Source organism: Pholcus phalangioides, unplaced genomic scaffold (assembly GCF_987345545.1).
Source record: "Pholcus phalangioides strain wild (caught in Gottingen) unplaced genomic scaffold, Ppha-v1.0 ptg000017l_1, whole genome shotgun sequence".
Taxonomy (NCBI): domain Eukaryota; kingdom Metazoa; phylum Arthropoda; class Arachnida; order Araneae; family Pholcidae; genus Pholcus; species Pholcus phalangioides.
This window is the reverse complement of record NW_028301610.1, coordinates 36,490,062-36,511,444: the sequence shown is the minus strand read 5'-3', so window position 1 is coordinate 36,511,444 and position 21,383 is coordinate 36,490,062. Positions and strand designations below refer to the sequence as shown.

The 21,383-nt window shown below is 35.3% G+C and overlaps 1 protein-coding gene across 1 annotated transcript in view; it reads right to left on the bottom strand.

Annotated features, from left to right (window-relative positions):
- pcx (pecanex) overlaps positions 1-21,383 on the bottom strand; it is a 359,123-nt gene that overhangs the window by 143,023 nt on the left and 194,717 nt on the right. The window contains exons 17-18 of the mRNA XM_089247188.1: positions 14,822-14,996; positions 11,970-12,080 (exon numbers count right to left, since the gene is read on the bottom strand). Of these exons, the coding sequence (XP_089103314.1) occupies positions 11,970-12,080; positions 14,822-14,996 (286 nt within the window). The remainder of the gene's footprint in view (positions 1-11,969; positions 12,081-14,821; positions 14,997-21,383) is intronic.

Below are 21,383 nucleotides of genomic sequence, written 5' to 3'. Positions count from 1 at the left end.
GTTTTCCTTTTATGACCATTTCAAAGTAGAATTCAATTATAAAGACCCAGTATTTTGCCAAGTAGTTGGTGTGATTATCCCTCAAGGGGGGGACTTCCTGCAATATTAATGCCTTCTGTGGTCATGGTATCACTATTTCTATTGAACATTCACATCAGGAAAGAGGTTTAATTTCATACTGTACTATTTTGTTGCACATATTCTAAGAAATAGGGTAAATCAAATGTTAACTTGAAACGAATCTTCCAAATATTATCAACCCTTCATTTATGAACGGCTTGGTATGTGAAAAATTGTGTTTACTAACAAAAAAAAAATTATTCCGCTCACAAATTTGACTTGATTTATGAACATGCAATTGGTAAAAGTAGCCCTCGTGAACACCCAATTTTCAGAGCAACATTTATCAGAAGTCTAAGGTCACATGATGGCTTATTTTTGCAGAATAGTTAACTGAAAAATTAGATTTTGTCAAAGTGAAGTTCTCACAAATACAACACTTCTGATCTAACAGTCATTTTAAATTTTATGAAGACTAAGATTTTTCAAAGATGTTTTGCAAAAACATTGTGTAACAGTTTTTGTTCCTGGGGTAAAAAGCCCTATTTCCCAATGGCTTACAACTAAAAAGAGCAGAAAACAACAATATTGTGTCTTAAAATTTGCTTTTGATCTTAGAAAAGTAAATTTTTGTTATTTTGGTTGTCAAATATCTGTAAAGTGGGATCATGTGAGTTGTAAGAAAGTATCGTGGACTATCCATGGATTATAGGCAGTAAAATATGATATATTCCATCTCTTTAGTATTAAAGTTAAGTCTTCATTAATTTTTCCCCCATATCAAAACAACTTTTATGCAGTGGGTCCAGAAAGTCCTCTTACTCAGGAATTTTTCTTCCCAATCTCTCATTGGTCATGGATTAAAACTTCCAAGTGTAAAAATGTTTCAAATGAAATAAATATGCATACTGTGGTATTTTTGCAAGAAAAATTCATAAAAAATTACAAAAAAAATTAACACAAAACAAATTAGTTTTGAAAAAATTACAAAATTCTAATTTCTGTCTTCTCCTTAGGGCCCTACCTACAGGTATCTAAGGGTATATCTAGAAAAAGTCTTTGCACAGCAATATGAAAAACAAAAAAAATTTCTCGCTGAATGACAGAAACTGAGCAAGATATTTAATTTCAAAAATGGCAATTTCTTTTATATATTGGTGATTCAAAGGCTTCTTTTTAGCTGCAATTCAATGGTGTATGTGTAAAAAATATAAATAAGTATACAGGTGTATTTTTTTCTTTTAACGTCACATATACTCATTTCTAATTTATTATTAAGTGAAATTCTCTAATAATTTTTCTGCAAATTTTGTATGCCGAAAAAAACTAATGAAATTGTTTCAAAAATTTTTTAGTTTATTTACTTCTTCTATTTCTCTATCTTCCCCCTTCTTCCTTTCTCCAACATACGAAGAAGGAAACCAGTTTTTTTAGAATTTTCGGCAAATATTCCAATAGAGCTCATCTGAATTTTTGGAGCCTTTATGTGAAGGAAATTTTGACAAAATGCCAAATGTGACAACTTCACCGGTTTTTGAAAAAGATGTTCAGTGTCGTACCAAGTTCCTGAACCAATCAATAACTGTGCCAATGTTTTCATTGCACAAAAGACATTGAATGATAGCCTTTTTGCATGTTTTTAGCATGATCAGTTGCTTACAAGTCTTCATCAGTGTTTTTGTTTTCAACTTATAGGAGTTTTTGGTAGTCTACAAAAGTGTCTCATCCTGCCCATTCATTCAAATGTAAATGAAAACTTCTTGTTTTGCCTAATAAAGCATATGATTGCCTTTGAAAATCTCTTTTAGATGAAAATTTGATGTTGTATTTAGGTTTGAGGATATAACTTGGCAATGCTGCACCAGGAAGCTTGGTGAAAATTAGACAACTTTGTCAACCTAGAACTTCATAATTTTCCCAAATTCTTGCATACTGCATTTTCCTGCGCATAATCTGCATGCAAAATTGAAAGAAAAAAACAACATATAATCTACCGGCTGCGTATCATCTGCAGGATTTAACCATCCATCGGGCATGAGTTTTCTGTCAAATCATTCTTGAAATAGCATGTCAAAATGTTCCAAAATCGGCCGGCTTCTCTAGTAAAACACATTGTCTACCACCTTGCAAACAGCGGTATATAACTCCGCCGACAGTGAGGTGATAATAAATATTGACATTTTGGTACTGCCCAGCCAATAATTTTTTTTCCTCCTTGGTACGAAATGTTTTCGTTCCTCTACGGTATTTGCAATATGGCACATCCAAAGGCGGTAAGAGCAAAAATCACTTCCCTTGAATCCAAAAACTGGTTGAAAAGAACTTGCACTCAGATTTCTGTTTGTTTATTGACTTTTCATTTCTCTTTCAGATAAAAATTTTATGATAAAAATACTTGGAGTTTTGGACACACCAGTTTATATTTTTCTGCAATAAAAAACAAACCCCTGCTCAGAAAGAAGAATAGGTGACCCCCAAAATAATCCTGCTCACACTCTACTGCTTGTACATATCTAACATTTTTTGTAAAAAAAGTCAGGTAAAATAAACATTTTCCATTCTTAAATTTGGATAAAAGTGAGGGGAAATAAAAATACTGTTTCTCGCATAAACAAAGCAGTCACTCAATTATGACGCAAACTATGAGATCTGCAATCCCTTTCCAGGGCAAGCGCGGGTCCAGAGAGGGAAGAAGATTATTGGGAAAATTTGTATGCCCCGTAAAATACGGTATTATCCGATATACCTACACAAAAAAGCCGGGCACACACTGGACCTATATCTATTCACAGCTAGAGATTTATTTATTTACATCCACAAAAGGCTGGTTGCATTTACATTGCGGGGAAAAAGAAGGAAAAAAAGAAAAGATCATGATAAACATCAAATGAAAATGACCAAATACTGACAAACTGTACATATACGGGGAACATTAAATTAAAATGGGTATCTGAACCAGAAACTCGAAATATCAAAGCTTGATAGTCGTTTGCAAAATAACGTTCACGTCAGTGTAAAAGATGCCTGAATTTATAACATTCAACAATGATTATATATAATTCCAAGTTCATTGGCAAAAATAATAAGCTGTCAACTAATTATTTGATCAACTGAACATTTCTCTGGTCCAGGATCATGATTCCAAATGGCAATGTTGGTTTTGTTTGCACATCGATAGGTGTGAAAAAGGCCAACATTACAAGAATGATAAAGGTTTTTTTTATATGTTTTTATCTACTCCACACTTGTTTTAACTTGATTCAATTTTTATTGCAAAATATGTGTAGTGCACATATCATCTACATGTGAAAATAATTAATCGCTTCAATGAAGAGAAGAAAGGTTATAAATTTTTCCATATTTATGAAACTTTCCATTTGGGAATTATGCATAATCGCATGCAAAGTGATGAATATAGTGAAATTCAATCAAACTTTCTCTATCGAGATCATTTGTGATTACGCAGAACCACTGAACAGGTGTTCATTTTTACATTATAAAAATGTTAGCAAATAATTTCTAATATATAGGGCTTAACATTAAAATTTAGTATAGAAACCAATTGCAACTGAAGTAAAACATCAAATAAATATGAAAGTTGTGTATAAATGAGGTTCCATTGTATATTGTACCTCCCATAAATGGACACTTCCCGTTAGCAAACAAAATTTTTGGTCCCCTGGGTGACCGTTATCGAGAGGCTCTACTGTATCTGCATCGGCTTCATTTGCAGCTCGAGACATCTGACTCCATTCCATTCGAAGCTGAAGATATCTGCCTCGGCTTTATTAGCCACTGAAGATGCCTATCTTCGCTCAGGCAGGGATAGAGAAGGCGATGGAAACCACCACCCCTACCAAGAGCCAAATAAAATGTGAATATTTGTCTGTTCCATAAAATATGGGATGGTGAAACAAATTTACACAATTCACCCCTCCCATAACATCATCCTGGATCCACATCTGTCTTGAGTCTTATATTTTATAGCCTTGCGTCTCTCTCTCTTTCCCGAGTAGCAAAACAAAACTATGATTCACCTTTTTTTCCTGGTTCAAGCGGTCATTTTGACTACCCGTAAAAAAAAAGAAAGAGGTAGTTTTTTCTATTGGTTCTATTTATTTTGGCCCATAAGTGTCAGTGAATACGAGAAACAATTATTTCCTATCTTCCCGCTCTTTGATGATGTCCTTTGATAATTTTTCCTGCATCATCCTTTACACAACGTTTTGCCAGAACTGGCCAGTTTATTAAAAGAGAATTCCAATTGTTTTGTTTCATTAACAGAATAAGGGAAAAGTGTGCGCGGGGGAAAATATCCAAATAAGCTGTTCATAACTGTTGTCATTTGTCATTCTTTATTTTCAATGAAAAAGAGTTTCAGACCGGAACATCAAAAGTTGTTGTTTCCTCCTTTCTCAGTGGCCATTACACAATAGAGATCCTACACCTCAATTTGTTCAGTAGGACCTAGACAGAGCTGCACCCACCAGAACTGGTGTGTGCCGGGTATTTCTTTTAGAAGTGAGAGGATGAGATAGTGACATATGCTTGCGAGGAAGCTTTATTGATTCTGAAAACTGATAAGAATCACTGTAGTACCGACACAAAAAACTGCATGAAAATAGTAAAATGCCCTTCATCCTTCGTCAAGTCAACGTTGTATATGGAGGCAGAAAAGTGAAATTAATTTTTTGTCTCAATTTGTTTTCAACTGGAAAGCCATTATGAAGTATAGGCGGTGCCAATTGCCAGAAGCAATGACAAGCCCCCAGTTACAGACTGGCCATGAATTGAAAGCTACACCACTGATTGAACACTTGTGCTATCAAAGTCGGATTTATGGTTTTGCCCCCTGTGGGCTACGTAAATTTTGCCACCATTTCATGTCTAATTTTCTTGATTTCACATTCTTCAAATTTGCCACATTAGGCTACAGCCCGCCTATCCCCCTACTCCTAGTAAATATGTCTATCTCTAAATCACTCTTATAGTCACTCACATGCTTGCAGACTTTTTTAGTCATTTATTTTATCACTCACTGCCTTGGCTCTTTGCTCTCAAGGGCACTCATTCACTTGCTTGCACAATTTTGATCACTCGCATGCTTGTACACTCTAAATCAGTGCTTCTCAACTGCTGGACCATGATCCAGTATCGAACACCATCTTCAATGAAACCGGGCTGTGAGTAATTTATCATTTTATTTTTCCCATAAAATTTTCCATTAATCATGTTTATTTCTGGGCCTTCCATCAGAAAAAAAAATAATAAACTGGGCAAGATTCTAAAGGTTGAAAACCACTACTCTAAATTTTTTTTTGGTTGCTCAGTGACATCGTTCCTCACTCTCTAGGTCCCTCTTTTGGTAACTCACTGATAAGCTCTCTCGATTTTTCAATCACTTCCATGCTCAAAACACTTCTATAGGTAAGCGGTTCTCAACCGGGACTTCGTGTGCACTTCACAGGGGCCCCATGGCCAATTGAGAAAATTAAAATAAATCAGAATTTGTTACTCACACGTCTACACACTTCATTATTTGCTCTTTTGGCCACTCGCTAACCTGTTTCTTCACACTCTAGGTCACTCCCCCCTTTTGTTACTCGCATGCTCACAAACCCTCTAGGTCTTTCTTTTTTGGTTACTCACTGACATGGTTGCTCACTAAGGTCACTCATATGGTTAGTCACATGCTTGCAAACTCAATAGGTCATTTGTTTTGTCACACATATTTATTTTATACGGCCTCTGTACACACACCTCTGTACTATCGAAGAAGTTAGTTGTTTGTTGAAATCTGAAATTCACAGAACGTTTCGATGTATGGTGTTTTGATGTGATGTGGAATGTTGTACGCAGGAAACTGGCATACGAAAGGAGGGGGAAGGGTTAAACACCTCCCCCTCTTTTCAGGCTTTTTTTTCAGTAGAAATTAACCCTCTCTCCTCGGAAGAAAAAAAATTGATGAATACACCCCCTCCTTGACAAAAAATTCTGTATAGAACTTAAAACGAGTTCACCTGAACTTTTCTGAAACGATAATGATTTAATGAGATTTTTTTTAATTTTTAAGGTTTAATATTTCCTGGATTTGTCTCTCAATCCCGAAAAATATAGAATCAAAGTGATCTGATCCCTGAAATTTTCCTGGACTTCAATCTCATAAACATATGAGCAATTTAAACAAAATTAATAAATGAGAATAAGTAATCAAAATAAAACTCATAAAAAATAATTATTATTAATCAATATTAAAATTACACATTGGTATGTAGAAATGAGTTCTCACCAGTTGCACTTCGATTGCTTTTCATTCAGGATTTGCAGCTGCGGTTTTTGGTTGATGAAAATGATCGCGTTTGCTGCCACGTAAATTAGGCCGGGATTACTCTGTAAAAGTTTGATAAAAGTTCTTTAATAAAATTTTAAAAATACAACCAATAAGAACATTGGTTACATTTGAGTGATGCACTTATTGATTGTTTTTTTTTAAAGTTTTGCAAGAGCTTTTATCAAACTTTTATAGTATAATTCCAGCGATACGTTATTTATCTATTTACATTGTGACAACCATCAAGGAGGTGGCATTTGTATATTCTTAACAATTACGTGGATTTTGCAAATTCAAACCTTTCCCCCCCCCCCTTTTCTCAAATACAATCGGCGGAGTAGAAGAGAAAAAAAACAAATATAGTCTGCTGATACTGAACTCATATCCTACGAAGAACAGTAATGTCAATTATCTGGAGCGAAGGGGAGGGGGAATCAATGAAACTATATGTAAAGTCAAAACTTGGGGCAACATTGTACTTTTTTTTGTATTGTATGCCTTCTATTTTTCTCCTTTTTATTTGTACATATTTGTCTTATAGTCTGTCGTCTGTTGTGCTTGAACATAAGCATGGCAGTCTTGTTGAAAGGACACAATAAAATACGCACTCTTTCCTTAAGTATAATTGTCTGCTCTTGTGAAGTAGACCCAAAGGGATGCCTGAATAAGAAGGGGAGTTATGGCTAGTCACTCAGGGCCCAAAGGATTTTGGGGGAAAGGAACTGGCTTTCATGAGCGTCTAGAAACGCTCTCGCCCAGAAATAACATGGAAAATTTTAACATCTTGAGATGTTTCTGCCGAAAAGACGGTTAAATAAAAAATAAAAATTTAACTTGTGTTTCAATCATCAATCCATAGGTACGCTAATTAATTAAATTTATTTACAAAACAATAGCATTATTTACACACAAAACAAAATTTACAGTTCAATCAACAACCATTGAATTCAGACTCATCTGAATTGGTATTCAAGCACAACAGTTATTCATCTAATTAAAAAGACACTGTGTAATTAATCATCAAGAGGATTTTCAGAGTCAGAATCACTGGAATCCAAAGTTTCAAATCCACCTTTTGTGAATGAACTCTTTATAGTTTTTATAGTCACCTTTTTCCAAGCATCCCTAACCCACTGCCATACTTTAGCATAAAAAGCTCGGCGTAAATTTCTGCCTTTTAAATAGGAAAGAATTCCTTTAGTCATCCACTTTTCCAATATGCTATAACTTTGCTTTTGAGCAACCTGTTTATTCCTGAATCTAAAGGCTGCCACTTCTTAGTCAAACCGCCAGGTATGATTGAAAGACAAGCACAGCAATTTTTGCAGGCATCTTTTATGTTTTCTTGAATACAAGCTTTCAATGAATGAATAACTAAGAGAGCATGGCGCTTAAAAATGTTGCCTTTTCATTTACACCATACACTATTTAGCCATAAAATCATGGTTTCCCCTTTCATTCACCCTTTGGGATTGCACCAAACTTCTAATCCTTTCAGAAAATTTTCTTTTTTTATTACTTGCAATTGCAACTGAATAGCGTTTTTTTTTACATTTTCAAAATATGAAGGGAGTAACAAACTGTTTTGGATCTTCAAACACTACTCACTAGGACACAATGCAGGCATGTGTAGGCATTACCTCCTAGATACACCTTTAGGAGATAACAGTGTAGATTTATAAAACTCTGACCTAGTCTTGCCTGCTGATCAGCAATCTCAAAAGTCTTTATGATTAAGTGGGATATAAAAAAATATTTGTCACTTGACTGGTTGTCTAATCTATTAGTGGCTAATAAAATCATTTTCTGCACATTGTCCACAGCGGTAGATAATCTACAATTTTTACTGCTTAACCACTTTAACAGATAATCTGCGGATTATACACAGGAAAATATGTTGCATTTTTTCAAATTGTGAATTTTTCATGTTTGTTTTACAGGTTGTTCAAATGCCAAAATACATTAGGACCAAGTTAGGAGGCCGCAAATATCAAAACTATGACAATATTATGATACTATGATGCAATTTGCTATCTCTGCAGATTTTAATAAGTAAATGAGCAGTGGAAAAACAGCTGAAAGGTATAATATCCCTTGTCAAACCGTTAAAAATACAGTCAAATGCCACCATTGAAAGATACCAGGGTGCAAGATTGCATTGAGTAGTGATGAGGAAGAAGAGATCCTCAAATAAGTCCTTGTTTGTGCAGAATGGGGAATGCCTCTTGATCTAAAGCTCATCATGAAAAATTTCTTGGATTCTGTGGGGAGGCAGGTTTTACATGCTGGACCTACTGAAGAGCTAGGAATTAGAAATTCCTTCTGTTCACACGTTTTTCTGTGAAAATAAACATGATTAAATAGTAGACCAACATGATGAAATGATGGATGTACGTGCCCAGGAGATTGATGGTACATTTCTTGACCTTTCAATGATCACGGATGACATATCTCATCCAAACGCAAATGTAAGAAATTCATTAATGGTCTCTCTGGTTTTCCTTACCTGTTTTCTTATCATTGCCAAGATAAATTGTAACCCTATGAATGAAAGTTGTTTTTATTCTTCTCCATTTTTTCTATACTTCCATTTAGTAGTCCCTCCCCCATATAATGCGTCTTCCTTCTGCACTCTCTACACACATATATATATAAGAAAGAAAGAGAACACATAGAGGAGGGTAAGAGACAGCGGATGCAGGTGAAAGAGAAATCTATTGTACTCTTCTTTTTTTTTTCCCCCCCAAATATTTTTTTTCTTTTTCTTTTTCTTCTCTATTTCTATATACCTTTCCCCTTCTTTTTTTTTAACATGTGAACAAGGAAACCAGTTTGTTTAGAAATTTGTTGACTGTATGTGAAGAAAATTTTGACAAAAATGCTAAAATTTTATTTGAATTTTGTGAATTTTAAACCTCTCGATTTTAATGTTTTCGATTATTTCTATGTACCTTTTTCTTTGTAATAAAGAGTTAATAGTAATGTTTAAAGTGTTTTAATAGTTTAAAAAATATTTTTTCTGTTGTTTTTAGTGGTTTGTACTAGCGTTAATACTTGAACAAAGTTGCCCCATTTCCAAGGTAAGTTTGCAAATGCTGATTTTTTTTTCAACATATAATCACATTTGCCGATAATACAGTACTTTTATATTCATCAACAGATCATCACTGTCTAACAATTAATGATGATTTAATTAGAATTAGTGAATGGTTTTTGGCACAAATGACCTTCAAATTAACATATCTAAAACAAAATATATGAATTTCTCTCTGCAGGATAGTTCCAATTCTAACTTCCACATCGTTTTCCATAAATCTAACTGACTTCCCAACTCACACTGTACCTGCTCACCATTAGTGCAAACATCCACCACCAAATATCTCGGTGTCTACATTAACAAAAATTTTAAATGGAAATCACATGTGAAGTATATTCAGTCAAAACTTTGTTTGTCTCTACAAATTTTATTACATCGAAGACAAAGTAAACCTTTCTTTCCTACTTTTATTTTACTACTTGTTTTTTCACTCACATTTATTGTATGGCTGGCCTCACTATCTGAGGCAGTGATTACATTAGTACGATTCGCCCTATTGTGAAAATAAAAAAACTATCCCGACATATGGGCCCCTAACTATCATACCATTCACAGAAACTGAATGAAATTTTGGCATAAGGTATTTTGATGTATGCGCTCAAGAATGATATGGAAAACAACAGTGTCACTCTAACAGTTACAGTTACAGTGAGAAAATTTTGAAAATATCAAATGGCAACACCAAGTTTTTTGTATTGGAATGTGATCTCCATTGTGAAAAACCCTAAATAGCTTTCGAACGGCAACTGTAGCATGAAAATCACCGGCGGTAGATAGGCTAAAAGTGAGGACAACCAATCAGGACAGAGAAGCAGCATAAAATAAAGCATTTTATTGTGTTTCACAAATTTTCCACATGACCTTGTGGAGGACTAATCAGGCTGGGATCTCAGCCGAAGAAACGGTGTGACGAATGAAACGAACATTAATGCTCTGGTGCACGGCAAAGTACTTTTTACTTTTTCCTTGCCTAGCTCTGGGGATTTTCAGTATGGAGATCGCATTCCAATACAAAAAACTTGGTGTTGCCATTTGATATTTTCAAAATTTTCTCACTGTAACCATAACTGTTAGAGTGACACTGTTGTTTTCCATATCATTCTTGAGCGCATACCTCAAAATACCTTATGCCAAAATTTCATTCAGTTTCTGTGAATGGTATGATAGTTAGGGGCCCATATGTTGGGATAGTTTTTTTATAATCACCCCGTATATTACTTGCGATTACACCACCCTTATAAATGAACTTTTTTCATCACTTAAATATACTTTCACTGAGATATCTGTTCTTTTATAAATCTATAATTCTTCTTAAAAAAAATCAGATTTGCCTACCAATAAATACATCAAGATCATCAGCCAGGTTCAACAATACCCTTAAATTTCTCTGATACACAAAAGAGTAAAGGAAAACCATTTTACTTATCTCATCCCAAAATTTTATAACAATCTCCCAAACAATGTCCTCAGTTCTATATCACTTCCTTTGTTAAAAAAAACAGCTCAAGAATTACCTATTTACCATAAACAACATTGAAGACCATTTTGGAAATCTCACTGCATAGATATGTGTGTGGGTGCACATATATATAGATGTATATAAATGCAATTTTTGAGCTATAGATAAAATATAATTATGTTAATTGATAAGTTTATATTCCTTCCAATCATTGCCCATAATAAAATGTTTTATTGTTATTATTTTTTATATTGTTTTTCCTTTTTTTGCTAATCATGATTGTACACTAATTTCATTGCATACACCAGATTCACCAATAAATATCAATATTTGTGCAAATCATGACTTATATAACCTATTATGTTCATAGATATTACTCTGTTTTCTTCCCCGTCTCCCCCTTTTTTTTGTTTCTGTGTTTATAATTCTTTTTTTTTTCATTAGTTTTTCATTTTAATGGATGTATTATATACCTGATTCAACTATTGAAAATCACTGTACCCTTATGAAATTGGTGTGTCCACCAGTATGGATCCTATAGGATCCCTTGATGGATTTTTCTTTAGTTTGATTTATATGTTTTGTACCAATAATAATAAGACAATGAAATTGAAAAAAAAAATTTCACTAAAGTTGTCATGTTTCCACAGATTGTGAAACTAGAGATCGACTAATAGCTTATGATGGTTTCGAAGCATTCTCATAGATTTATCAGTTGGAAGTTAAAAAAAAGATAAAGTTGTCCTAATTGATAGTGCAAAAATCATTAGCATTATTTGATATATGAAATGTAATTCTATCAACTGCTTTGAATTTGCTCACTATTAAATAAAATTAATCTGACTTCCATTAAGAAAGGAAGTTCCTTTTGAGAAAGGTTTAATATCATAAACTCTAGACAACATAACCAACAGCTGGCTTAATAACAAATAAATAAACAACAACAAATAAACAAATAAAAAGTATAAAAAAATATCTGAAAAAAAAGTCTTGCTAAAACTAAGAAGTTCCAAGCTCTTTACCAGTTCCGCCAAACAGATGAATATCAACTTGTTCAAGTAGATACATGAGGAATGTGTTAACTTGTGGTAAAAGGCCCAAGCTGAAGATCACAGGAAAAAACAAAATGAAAACTGAAAAAACAAAATCGAACTGTGATTAGAATTTTAGCAACATGCACAAAAAAAACAAATATAACTTGAACATAGATTTGTAGTTATTTATTGGTATGCCGGATATACACTGTATGTAATATCAGGAAAATTGCAATAAATGAAATTTTTGTAATTTTAATAATGTATATTAATTATGTGTAATTACAAAAAAAAAAAGTCTTGAAATTATAGATATTTTTTCACACTGAAACTCTGCTTGAAAAGTTGATCTGTTTTTGCAGATCAACAATTCAGTCCAATAAATCCTGCAATTCTATCGGGCATACTATCAATTAACTTATAACAATGAAAGGCAGCCCAATTATATAAGAAAATAATAATGAAAACTGTAACTATATGGAGAAATAATTTTTCGATTTTCCATAATATTTGACTTCAACATTGTCTAATAACACAATAAAGAAAAAAACACTAAAGTATTATTACTCTTCCACAATAAATATATGCAAGTATTCTGGGTCTGAAGTCACCTGTACTTCAGATGCAGAATATTTGCATATACTTATTGTAGAAGAGTAATAATCCTTTGATAATAACATTAGGATTAACAACTGATGTGACAATAACAACCAATTTGTTAGAAATTCCCCAGAGGAATGTGTAACAGAGAAGCATGTTCAGTTTACCAGTAGTACAGATGATACCAAGAAAAATAATTGGGAAAAAAAAGTCACATTCCTCTGTGAAGGAAATGAACTACCAACCTCACACTTTCTGGGCGTGTCCTCTACCATTAAGCTAGAGGGCAGACATTTTCTTTCCTAAGAACACTGTTACTTTTGGGCTGCATGGGACTATGCAATAAACAGCCTTCTAACTCAGTAACAGCTTATAACAAAATTAGTTCCCAGATGGCGACATAGACTGAAACATTAAACCTCTCTGCTAATTATACATAGTACAGATGACTGGATACCAAGCAAAGATAATGGGAAAGAAAAGTCACATTCTCCCAAAGAGGAATGTGTGACTTTTCTTTCCAATTTTTGATTCAGAATGATTTTTTAAATTAAACTAATAAAATCCAAGGGATATATATCAGTTTTAGGACATTAAATTAACATTTAGACAACTTAGCGAATTACCGTATATACTCGTGTATAAGCCGAATTTTTTTGTGGAAAAATTCGTTCCTCAAGTCGGGGGGTTGGCTTATACTCGGGTCAGTTTTTGATGAGGAAATATTGACCCCCCCCCCCACAATCAGTAGTCATTTTTGTAGCAGTGTTCGAGAAACCGGCATTATTGGTATGGGATATGTTCAAACTCCCGAAAATGTCAAAGACGAGGCAAAGAAATCGAAGACATCATTGAATTTGATACCAAGTGGGCTAACGTCGATTGTACAGCCTTTAGATGTGAGCATCAATAAGCCTCTCAAAGACTATTTGAGGAATTTGTGGATCGAATGGGTGAGTTCCGATGATAAAGAAACCACAAAAGGTGGTGCCTTGAAGAAACCTGACATTGGCCTAGTGTGACAATGGGTACATGAGGCGTGGAATTCTATCTCCACTGAAATTATCATCCGATCCTTCAAAAAGTGTTGCATTAGCAATGCGATGGACGGAACTGAAGATGATATCCTCTTTGAAAGTGACAATGGCGATGACAGCGTACCCATCATAGGGGCGATGCCGCACCCTATGATGATCTGATGAATTACGATGAGTTTGGAGACTCAGAAGAAACGGCTTAAAAAGTTTGAATCATTTTCTGTTGTAAATTTCCGTAAGCTATTCATTTTGCATGGAAATATAAGATTTTTTTTTCTCTGAAATGCACGGATTTTTTGGGGTCGTCTTATACACGGGTTTTCAATTTATTGCGGTTTTGGTGGTCCTGAAGTAGGGGGGTCGGCTTATACACGAGTATATACGGTAAATTGATGCCTTAAAATTCTCTTATAAGGAGCATGCCTTCGCACCTTTATGACAAGCTGCTCCTGCTGTGATGTAAACTGAGTTACTGACAGTCAAAGCGTGACTGTAAAGCTTAGGTCCAAAATGTATACTTTTAAAGGTTTTACTACCATAGAAAAAAAACCTCTAGAAAATTTACACAGAAGTCCCATTTACAAGGGAACACCAGTATCAATTGGTGAAAAACAATGTGAGGTTATGGTGTCACAGGGAATTTTACTCTAATAGGGTTGTTAATAAATGGAATAGCTTACCCCTGGAGGTAGTAAATTGTAACACAATTGACACATTTAAAAAGAAATATGATAAACATATTGGGGTAAATCGAGAAGCTATCCATACTTAGAATAAGACAACCAAAAGTATTCTTTATGGGCATTGTATAATATTTTATCATGTGTATATATTGTTTATAATTTTTCTTAATTGCATTTTTAATTGGGTTGCTGTATTTTGGAAATATATGACATCCATATTTATTATGGGCATCTTTTTATCAGCCACCTTGTTGGGCGCTTTGCCTGTTGTGGCATTGTATTTGTATAAAATGTTAATTTAAGCAGTAAAAAATTACACCACCTGTGGAGTAACCATCAAGACCACTTTCACTCTGTACATCTTTTACTTATTATCTTTTACATATTTATTTCTCCTCACAATCATTCAAGAAAAAATTTATGACCTCACAAAAACTAAAAAAAATTACTGAATCAAGTCAAAAATATATATTTGATAAATTTACATTGTTTTACACATGCCAAAGAAATAAAAACTTACTAATAACAATGTCTTTGGCTTTCAATATGAGATCATTTGATATCACTGCCATTCCATAAAGCCTGATAGGAGGAAATGTGAAGTTCATATCTATGCTTGCCTGAAGTGCATTAAGGATGATGCAGCAAATACAAAAGTAAACAGGACGACTGTATAAAACCACCCTGTTGTAACCCTATATTGGAATAGTAAAGTAATAAGAGATGGAATTGTTTTTTTATCAGTAAACAATACCTGAATTACAGGCAGGAAAATTAGCTTCTGCATACTGCATATAAAGTAAATATTATTTAATTGTTCGATGAGACGGTTGCAAAAATATACAGTTGATTTATTTACACCAAATAATATTTACATTAGAAAATATTTGCACTACAGAAATTGAAAGGCTGAGACAAAAACATGGAGCATGTACATGGACAACAGAGAGAAGTTGTCTAAAGAGGCAGCGTAATGTCGCTTAGCTTCTTGGCAGCTTTCCAAGTCCTGTCTTCTGAAATCACCAATATCCTTAGCTGATTGCCGGGAGAGCATCATGATGCTTAGCACCATCATGCAGGGTACACTATAGTACCCCCTCATGGTCGAAAAGATGAGAAAAGAGGAGGGAAAAAATTAACTTTTAAAGGGCACATGCTTCGATGAACATAGATGGTTTTTCCAAATATTTTTGCTGATCTGTGTCATTTATACAGGATGGTTTTCGGAATGATGGAGGAAGTCTTTGGAATGGATATATCTGTTTTTTGTTATGCCACTGAGGCACACTGTTGGCGGACAGAAAGGCAGGTTTTAATCCATCAACCGATACCCTGGATGGTCTTCCTTTTCTGTGAAGGCAAAATGTCTTCTCGCCATGTTTAAGCACTTTGTACGGTCCATTGCAAGTAGGGACTAGTGATTGTTTCACTGTGTCTGACTGCAAGGAGATGTGGGTGGTGTTCTTCAGCTCTGAATGCATGTAGAGTCTCTTTTCGCTATGTGTCGTTGCAGGAGTTGGTTGCAGCTGCTGCATGTAGTCGCTCAGGATGGAGGCAAATTCTGTGGGACCCAGTATGTTGTTACTACTGTTGGCGATCAGATCACCTGGCAATCTGAGATCTGTGCCCTAGAAGAGTTACACTGGTGTGGCTTTGAGATCTTCTTTGTAGCAGGATCGTAGACTTAACAGAACGTTGGAATGTTCCCAGTTCATGTTTGACTTAGCTGTCAGAGCTGCTTTCAGTTGTGAATGAACTATTTCTATCATTCCGTTAGCTTAAGAATGATAAGGTGTCATTCTGATATGCTGAATACCAAGGAGTTTGATGAGTTTGTGAAAGATGAAGCTTTTGAATTGTTGACCTTGGTCCACTGTTATTTTCTCAGGAATTCCAAAAGAACTGATCCAACCAAAATAGAATATTGAGGCAACAGTGGCTGCTGTCATGTCCGGCATTGGTAAGACTTCAATGGAAGGGCTGAATCGATCAATGCAGATGAGGCAATATGTGTAACCTTGGGATGACAGAAGTAGACCAATGACATTAATGTGCACGTGTTTGAAATGAACATCTAGTATTTCTATTTTTCCTGGAGCGGAAAAAGCATGTTTTTGAATATTTATGTGCACCTTCTATGTTTTCAAATATTAAATATTTGACAGGGCACACAACATTGAGTCCAGGAGGTGCAGTCTTTTAGAATTGAAGGCCATACAAAGTGATCACAGATGAGAAATATTGTGGTTTTGATGCCTCGGTGATATAGATTGTGATGAACATCGAAAATGTGTCATTGAAGAGTGTTTGGTATACATGGACGTACTCAATTGAAAGATGTGCCACACCAGAGTGGTTTGTCTACACTAAGTTGATTGCAGATGTTCAGTTTTAATGAGGGGGAATACTTGAGAGAGTCAAGTTTGCTGTCATTCTCTTGAGCTTCTGTAATCTCAAAACAGTCTATTGATGGAGGGCATGTGATAGCTTGTATTCTAGAAAGAGCCTCAGACTTGGTTTTGTACACCTGATGTATTGTATATCAGTGTATGTTGACAGATGAAGTCAAGATATCATGTTTGTCTTGGAGATGTATGTCTTGTGAGGCTTCTGATGAAATGTGCATATAAGGGACCTGTGATCGGTATAAAGCAGTAGTGTGCAAACTTTTTGAAGCACGTCCCTCTTTTGACCAAAAATTTTATCGCAACCCCTTCACAGGTTGACCATGTCCAGAGACAATCCCCTCCCCACATAGGCTGACCATATGTTCTGGATGCAAAATGGAAGTGTGGCAAAGTGTATGGTGCTTGATTTTCATATACAGGGTGATTAAGAAAGAATTACAGGATTTGAAAATGATTCTACACTTGAAATTGACCTTTAAAAAAAAACTTTTCATAAAGCGTAGACACATTTTCCCCCATAAATTCACATAATACTTATCATTCTATTCTGTGTTTTTAATTTTCAAGAAATATACAATTTTGAAATCGGGTGATTCTCTCCAAGTCACCCTGTAAAAGTACTAACTTGATATCGTCTGACGCATGCCAAAAGCACGAATGCACAAATTTTCCTTTTATTTTTATTAGCTGCTTTGGTATCTTGTGTTGCCATCTAACTTGTGCTTGAAACGCGAATGTGTATTGCTAGTGAAACATGTTACAAAACATTTTAGGGAAATAATTTCTATAGAGTAACATGGGTAGAATGAACATTCAATGGTCAATTCCCACATTCTTTTCTTGCAAGGACATTGCATATTCGTGATTCTGGCATGACAGAGCCGATTTATTGATTATTGTGCAAGTAGAATTTGATGAAATTACATTGTATGATACATGGTAATTGGTTTAGCTGAATAAAGGTGTTCTTTAAATATTTGACATATTTTTAAATAAAAATTTCTTATTTAGAAGTTTTTATTTTGGAGAATCTGCTGCAACACCCTAGCTCATTGACGTGACCCCACGGGTGGTCACTACCCACGGTTTGCACACCACTGGTGTAGACGTGTGGAGGATGAAATGTTTTCCTTCGATCATGTGTTGAAACTACTCCACTACCACATATGCTGCAAAGAGCTCTCTGTAGTAAGCAATGTAATTCATTTCAGCTTTGGTATGCTTCCTGGAGTAGAAACCAAGAGACTGCTAGTGTAAGCTGACCAGCTGTAGGCAGGCGTCGATTCCTGTGTTTGATGCATTTACCTTAATAGGCAGTTCTGCTGATGGATGTGGAAAAGCAACGAGTTGCAGATATGAGTCGCTGCTTGTACTTTATGAAAGCTTGATTTGATGTTTCAGTCTACTCTATCTTTGCGTTGCTTTCAACTTTGTTTTGAAGATATGAACATAGTGGCACTTGCATTTTTGCTAACCTAGGAAGGAATATTGAATAAAAATTCAACATTTCCAGAAAACGTCAAAGTTCCTGGGAAATCTTCTATTGCTTTCACTGTCATGAAGTGGAGAAATCCTTTTATATGATATACTGTGTCCAAGAAATGTGACTTCATTTTGGAAGAATTTGTACTTTTGAGAGTTGATCTTTAGATCATGGTCTGCCATTCATTTGAAAACTATGTCCAGGTGCTATTTATGCTGTTCAGAGTTCTCTGATGCAATGAAGATGTCATCTATGTACCCCACTGAAAAATTCAGACCAGCCAACACTTGGTCAATGTACCTCTGGAATGTCTGGGTGGTATTGCAAAGTCCATAGGGTATGAAAAGAAATTTGTAACGTCTGAACGGTGTGATGGTGGCAGTCTTGGGCATGTCAGCTTCTGCCACTGGAATTTGTTGATATTATGAGACAAAGTTGATGGTTGAGTAGATCACACTCCCATAAAGCATGTGAGTGAGGATATGAATGTTTGTCTGGTGTGGTGATCTTGTTTAGCTAATGGTAGTCACAGCAGAGACATCACGCAGCATTAAGTTTCTTGATCATATGAATTGGATTGGCCCGTGCCCTGTTGACACTGGTCAACACAGCCCTTGTTTTTGCACGTCCATAAATTCATTTTTGGTGGAAGATAACTGTTCTGGAGAGAGATGGTCAGCTTCAGCAAAAATTAGCCTACCTGTTGTCTCAATGATATATTCACAGTATGGTTTGGTGTTCTGTGAAGAACACCAGATTTGTTGAATAGGCTTTGATAAGTTGCATTTACCATCAAAAAGTTTGATTGAGTGCACTTCTGACTTCTGCAGTTGACAGTGAGCAGTGACTTTTGCCGTTATGGCAAGAAGACATCATCATCAGTATGACAACAAATTTAAGTTGTGCAAGAAATAGGCTCCAAGAATTTGTCTTGGTACAGCAGCCAAGAGGGAAGTCCATCAGAAGACTGCTGAATTGAAAATCTAAAGCAGTGTTTCTCAAAGTGGGAAATATACCCCCCCCCCCCGGAGGGTAGATGGAATGGTTCGGAGGGCGATAAAAAAGAAGCTACACATATAACATAGGATCCTATGGGTTGGCTTGAGTTAAAGAGCGATGAGAGAAAAAAAATTCTACAGAAGAGGGCTATGGAACAAACAGTTTAGAAAACTATGATCTAAAGTGACTACCCGCTCACCATGGGCATTTATTGGAATTTATTGGAAATTTATTTGAATGTACTGTATGAGAATTACATTTAAATATAATTAATGTATTTGTAAATGTATATAATTATGAATATGCATATATTTATAATTATTATTTATACTGATTGATGTACAGATGTATTTTCTTTAACACATTTAGCACTTACTCTGTCCTTTTACTTACAGTTTGATCATAAAAAATTGTCTACGGTCAAATATACAGGTCCCAGCCTCTTGTCGAATAATAAGTGATATATTGTAATTTTATGACATATCTTAAACTGAAATAAATAAATAATAAAATAAACATGTTTCATGTGGAGGGGACAAATTTTCTTCTAGTGATCATCATGTCAATAGTTTTCTCTAATGTTTCTTCCACTAAAGCTGGTAACACAAGAATGGTCCCATTTTCGAGGAATCACTTTTCAACTTTTGAGGGAAAGGTTAGCGGTAATTTTCAGAGACCGGTTAGTATCAGTGAGGGTGGTAAGTAAGGGTAAGAATTCAGAGCATAATTCTCTTCAGTTTTGCATGTCATACCCTTTGTTCATAAAAAGCGGGTTTGTTCTTCGCATCCTCTCTGGTTTACGGATAAATTGCGTAATCATTATCTTGAAAAGAGACCGGCATTTAGAGAATAAAAAAGTGGAAGAGGTGAACTGTCATCATTTAATGAAAAAAGAAAGGCATTGAAGAAAGCAATGAGGGATAGAAAAAGGAAGTTGAATCAAGGTTGGCAGATAACACTGGCTCTGATACAAAATCATTTTTCAGGTAAGCCAATAATGGGTATAAGGAGACAGTTGGCCCCACTCTCGATAGAAGGATCTAGGGTACAGAGCAATGTAGGCAGGTGTAGTGCTTTCAATCACTTTTTCATGTCAGTTTTTAATAGAGAAGGTGATAACCAAAGTATAGATGTGTCACGGTGTGACAAAGTCCTTAACAAAATTCATATGGAAGATGTGGGAGCCCTAAATCTTCTAGAAAATGTATGTTCAAGCCAGATGATATTTGGTTATGGATACCATGGCCAGATGATATTTTTCCTAGGGTCTTTAGGGAATGTGCTAAGGAATTGCTGAAACCATTCCACAGATTTACAGGAGCAGTGTTGCTGAGGGTATCATCCCACAGGATCGAAAGCTTGCTATTGTTGTTCCAATATTTAAAAAGGGTAGTAAAGAAACTGTGTTGAATTGTTATCAAATGGGTTTGAAGAGCTTTCTCTCAAAAATTTTGGAAATTATCATCAAAAGGCAATTGGTGAAGTGGCTAGATGAAAATAATGTGCTGTCGGAAAACCAACATGGGTTCAGGAAGGGGCAGTCACGTGTAACCAACCACCTTTGCTTCTATGGTCACATGACTAAAGCTTTGGGAAAAGGCAAAAATGTCAACATTGTTCATCTTGATTTCCAGAAGGCATTTGATTCAGTTCAGCATGGTAAACTCTCGAAGCATTTACATGAGATTGGGGGCAAGTTGTTGAATTTGATAAAATTTTGGTTGTGAGATCACAGCGGGATATGGTGAACAGATTTAGCGATTGGACAGGTGTTAAAAGTCGAGTCCCTCAAGGAAGTGTCCTTGGTCCTATACTTTTTCACTTTTTATCAATAAGCTCAATCAAAGTATCGATGGGAATTGTGATTCTTCACAGATGACGTGAAGCTTATGGGGGCAGTTGGGGGTGAAAGTCAAAGGCTATAGGCAAACTTGAATAGGATTGCGGGATGGGCTAACGATTGCAGCATCACCTTTAGTGTCGACAAGTGAATGGTTGTTCATTTCAGTCCAAACAACCCACGTTTCACTCACATGTTGAATGGTGTTATTTTTCCGGATGCAACTAGGATCACCGATCTGGGTATTCTTATTGATGAGCGGCTTAGGTATTCTGAACACTGTTCAGCAGTGGTCAAAAAGTGAATAAAATGCTGTTTCATTTTTAAAAAGTCTCTTTGCATTCTCCTAAAG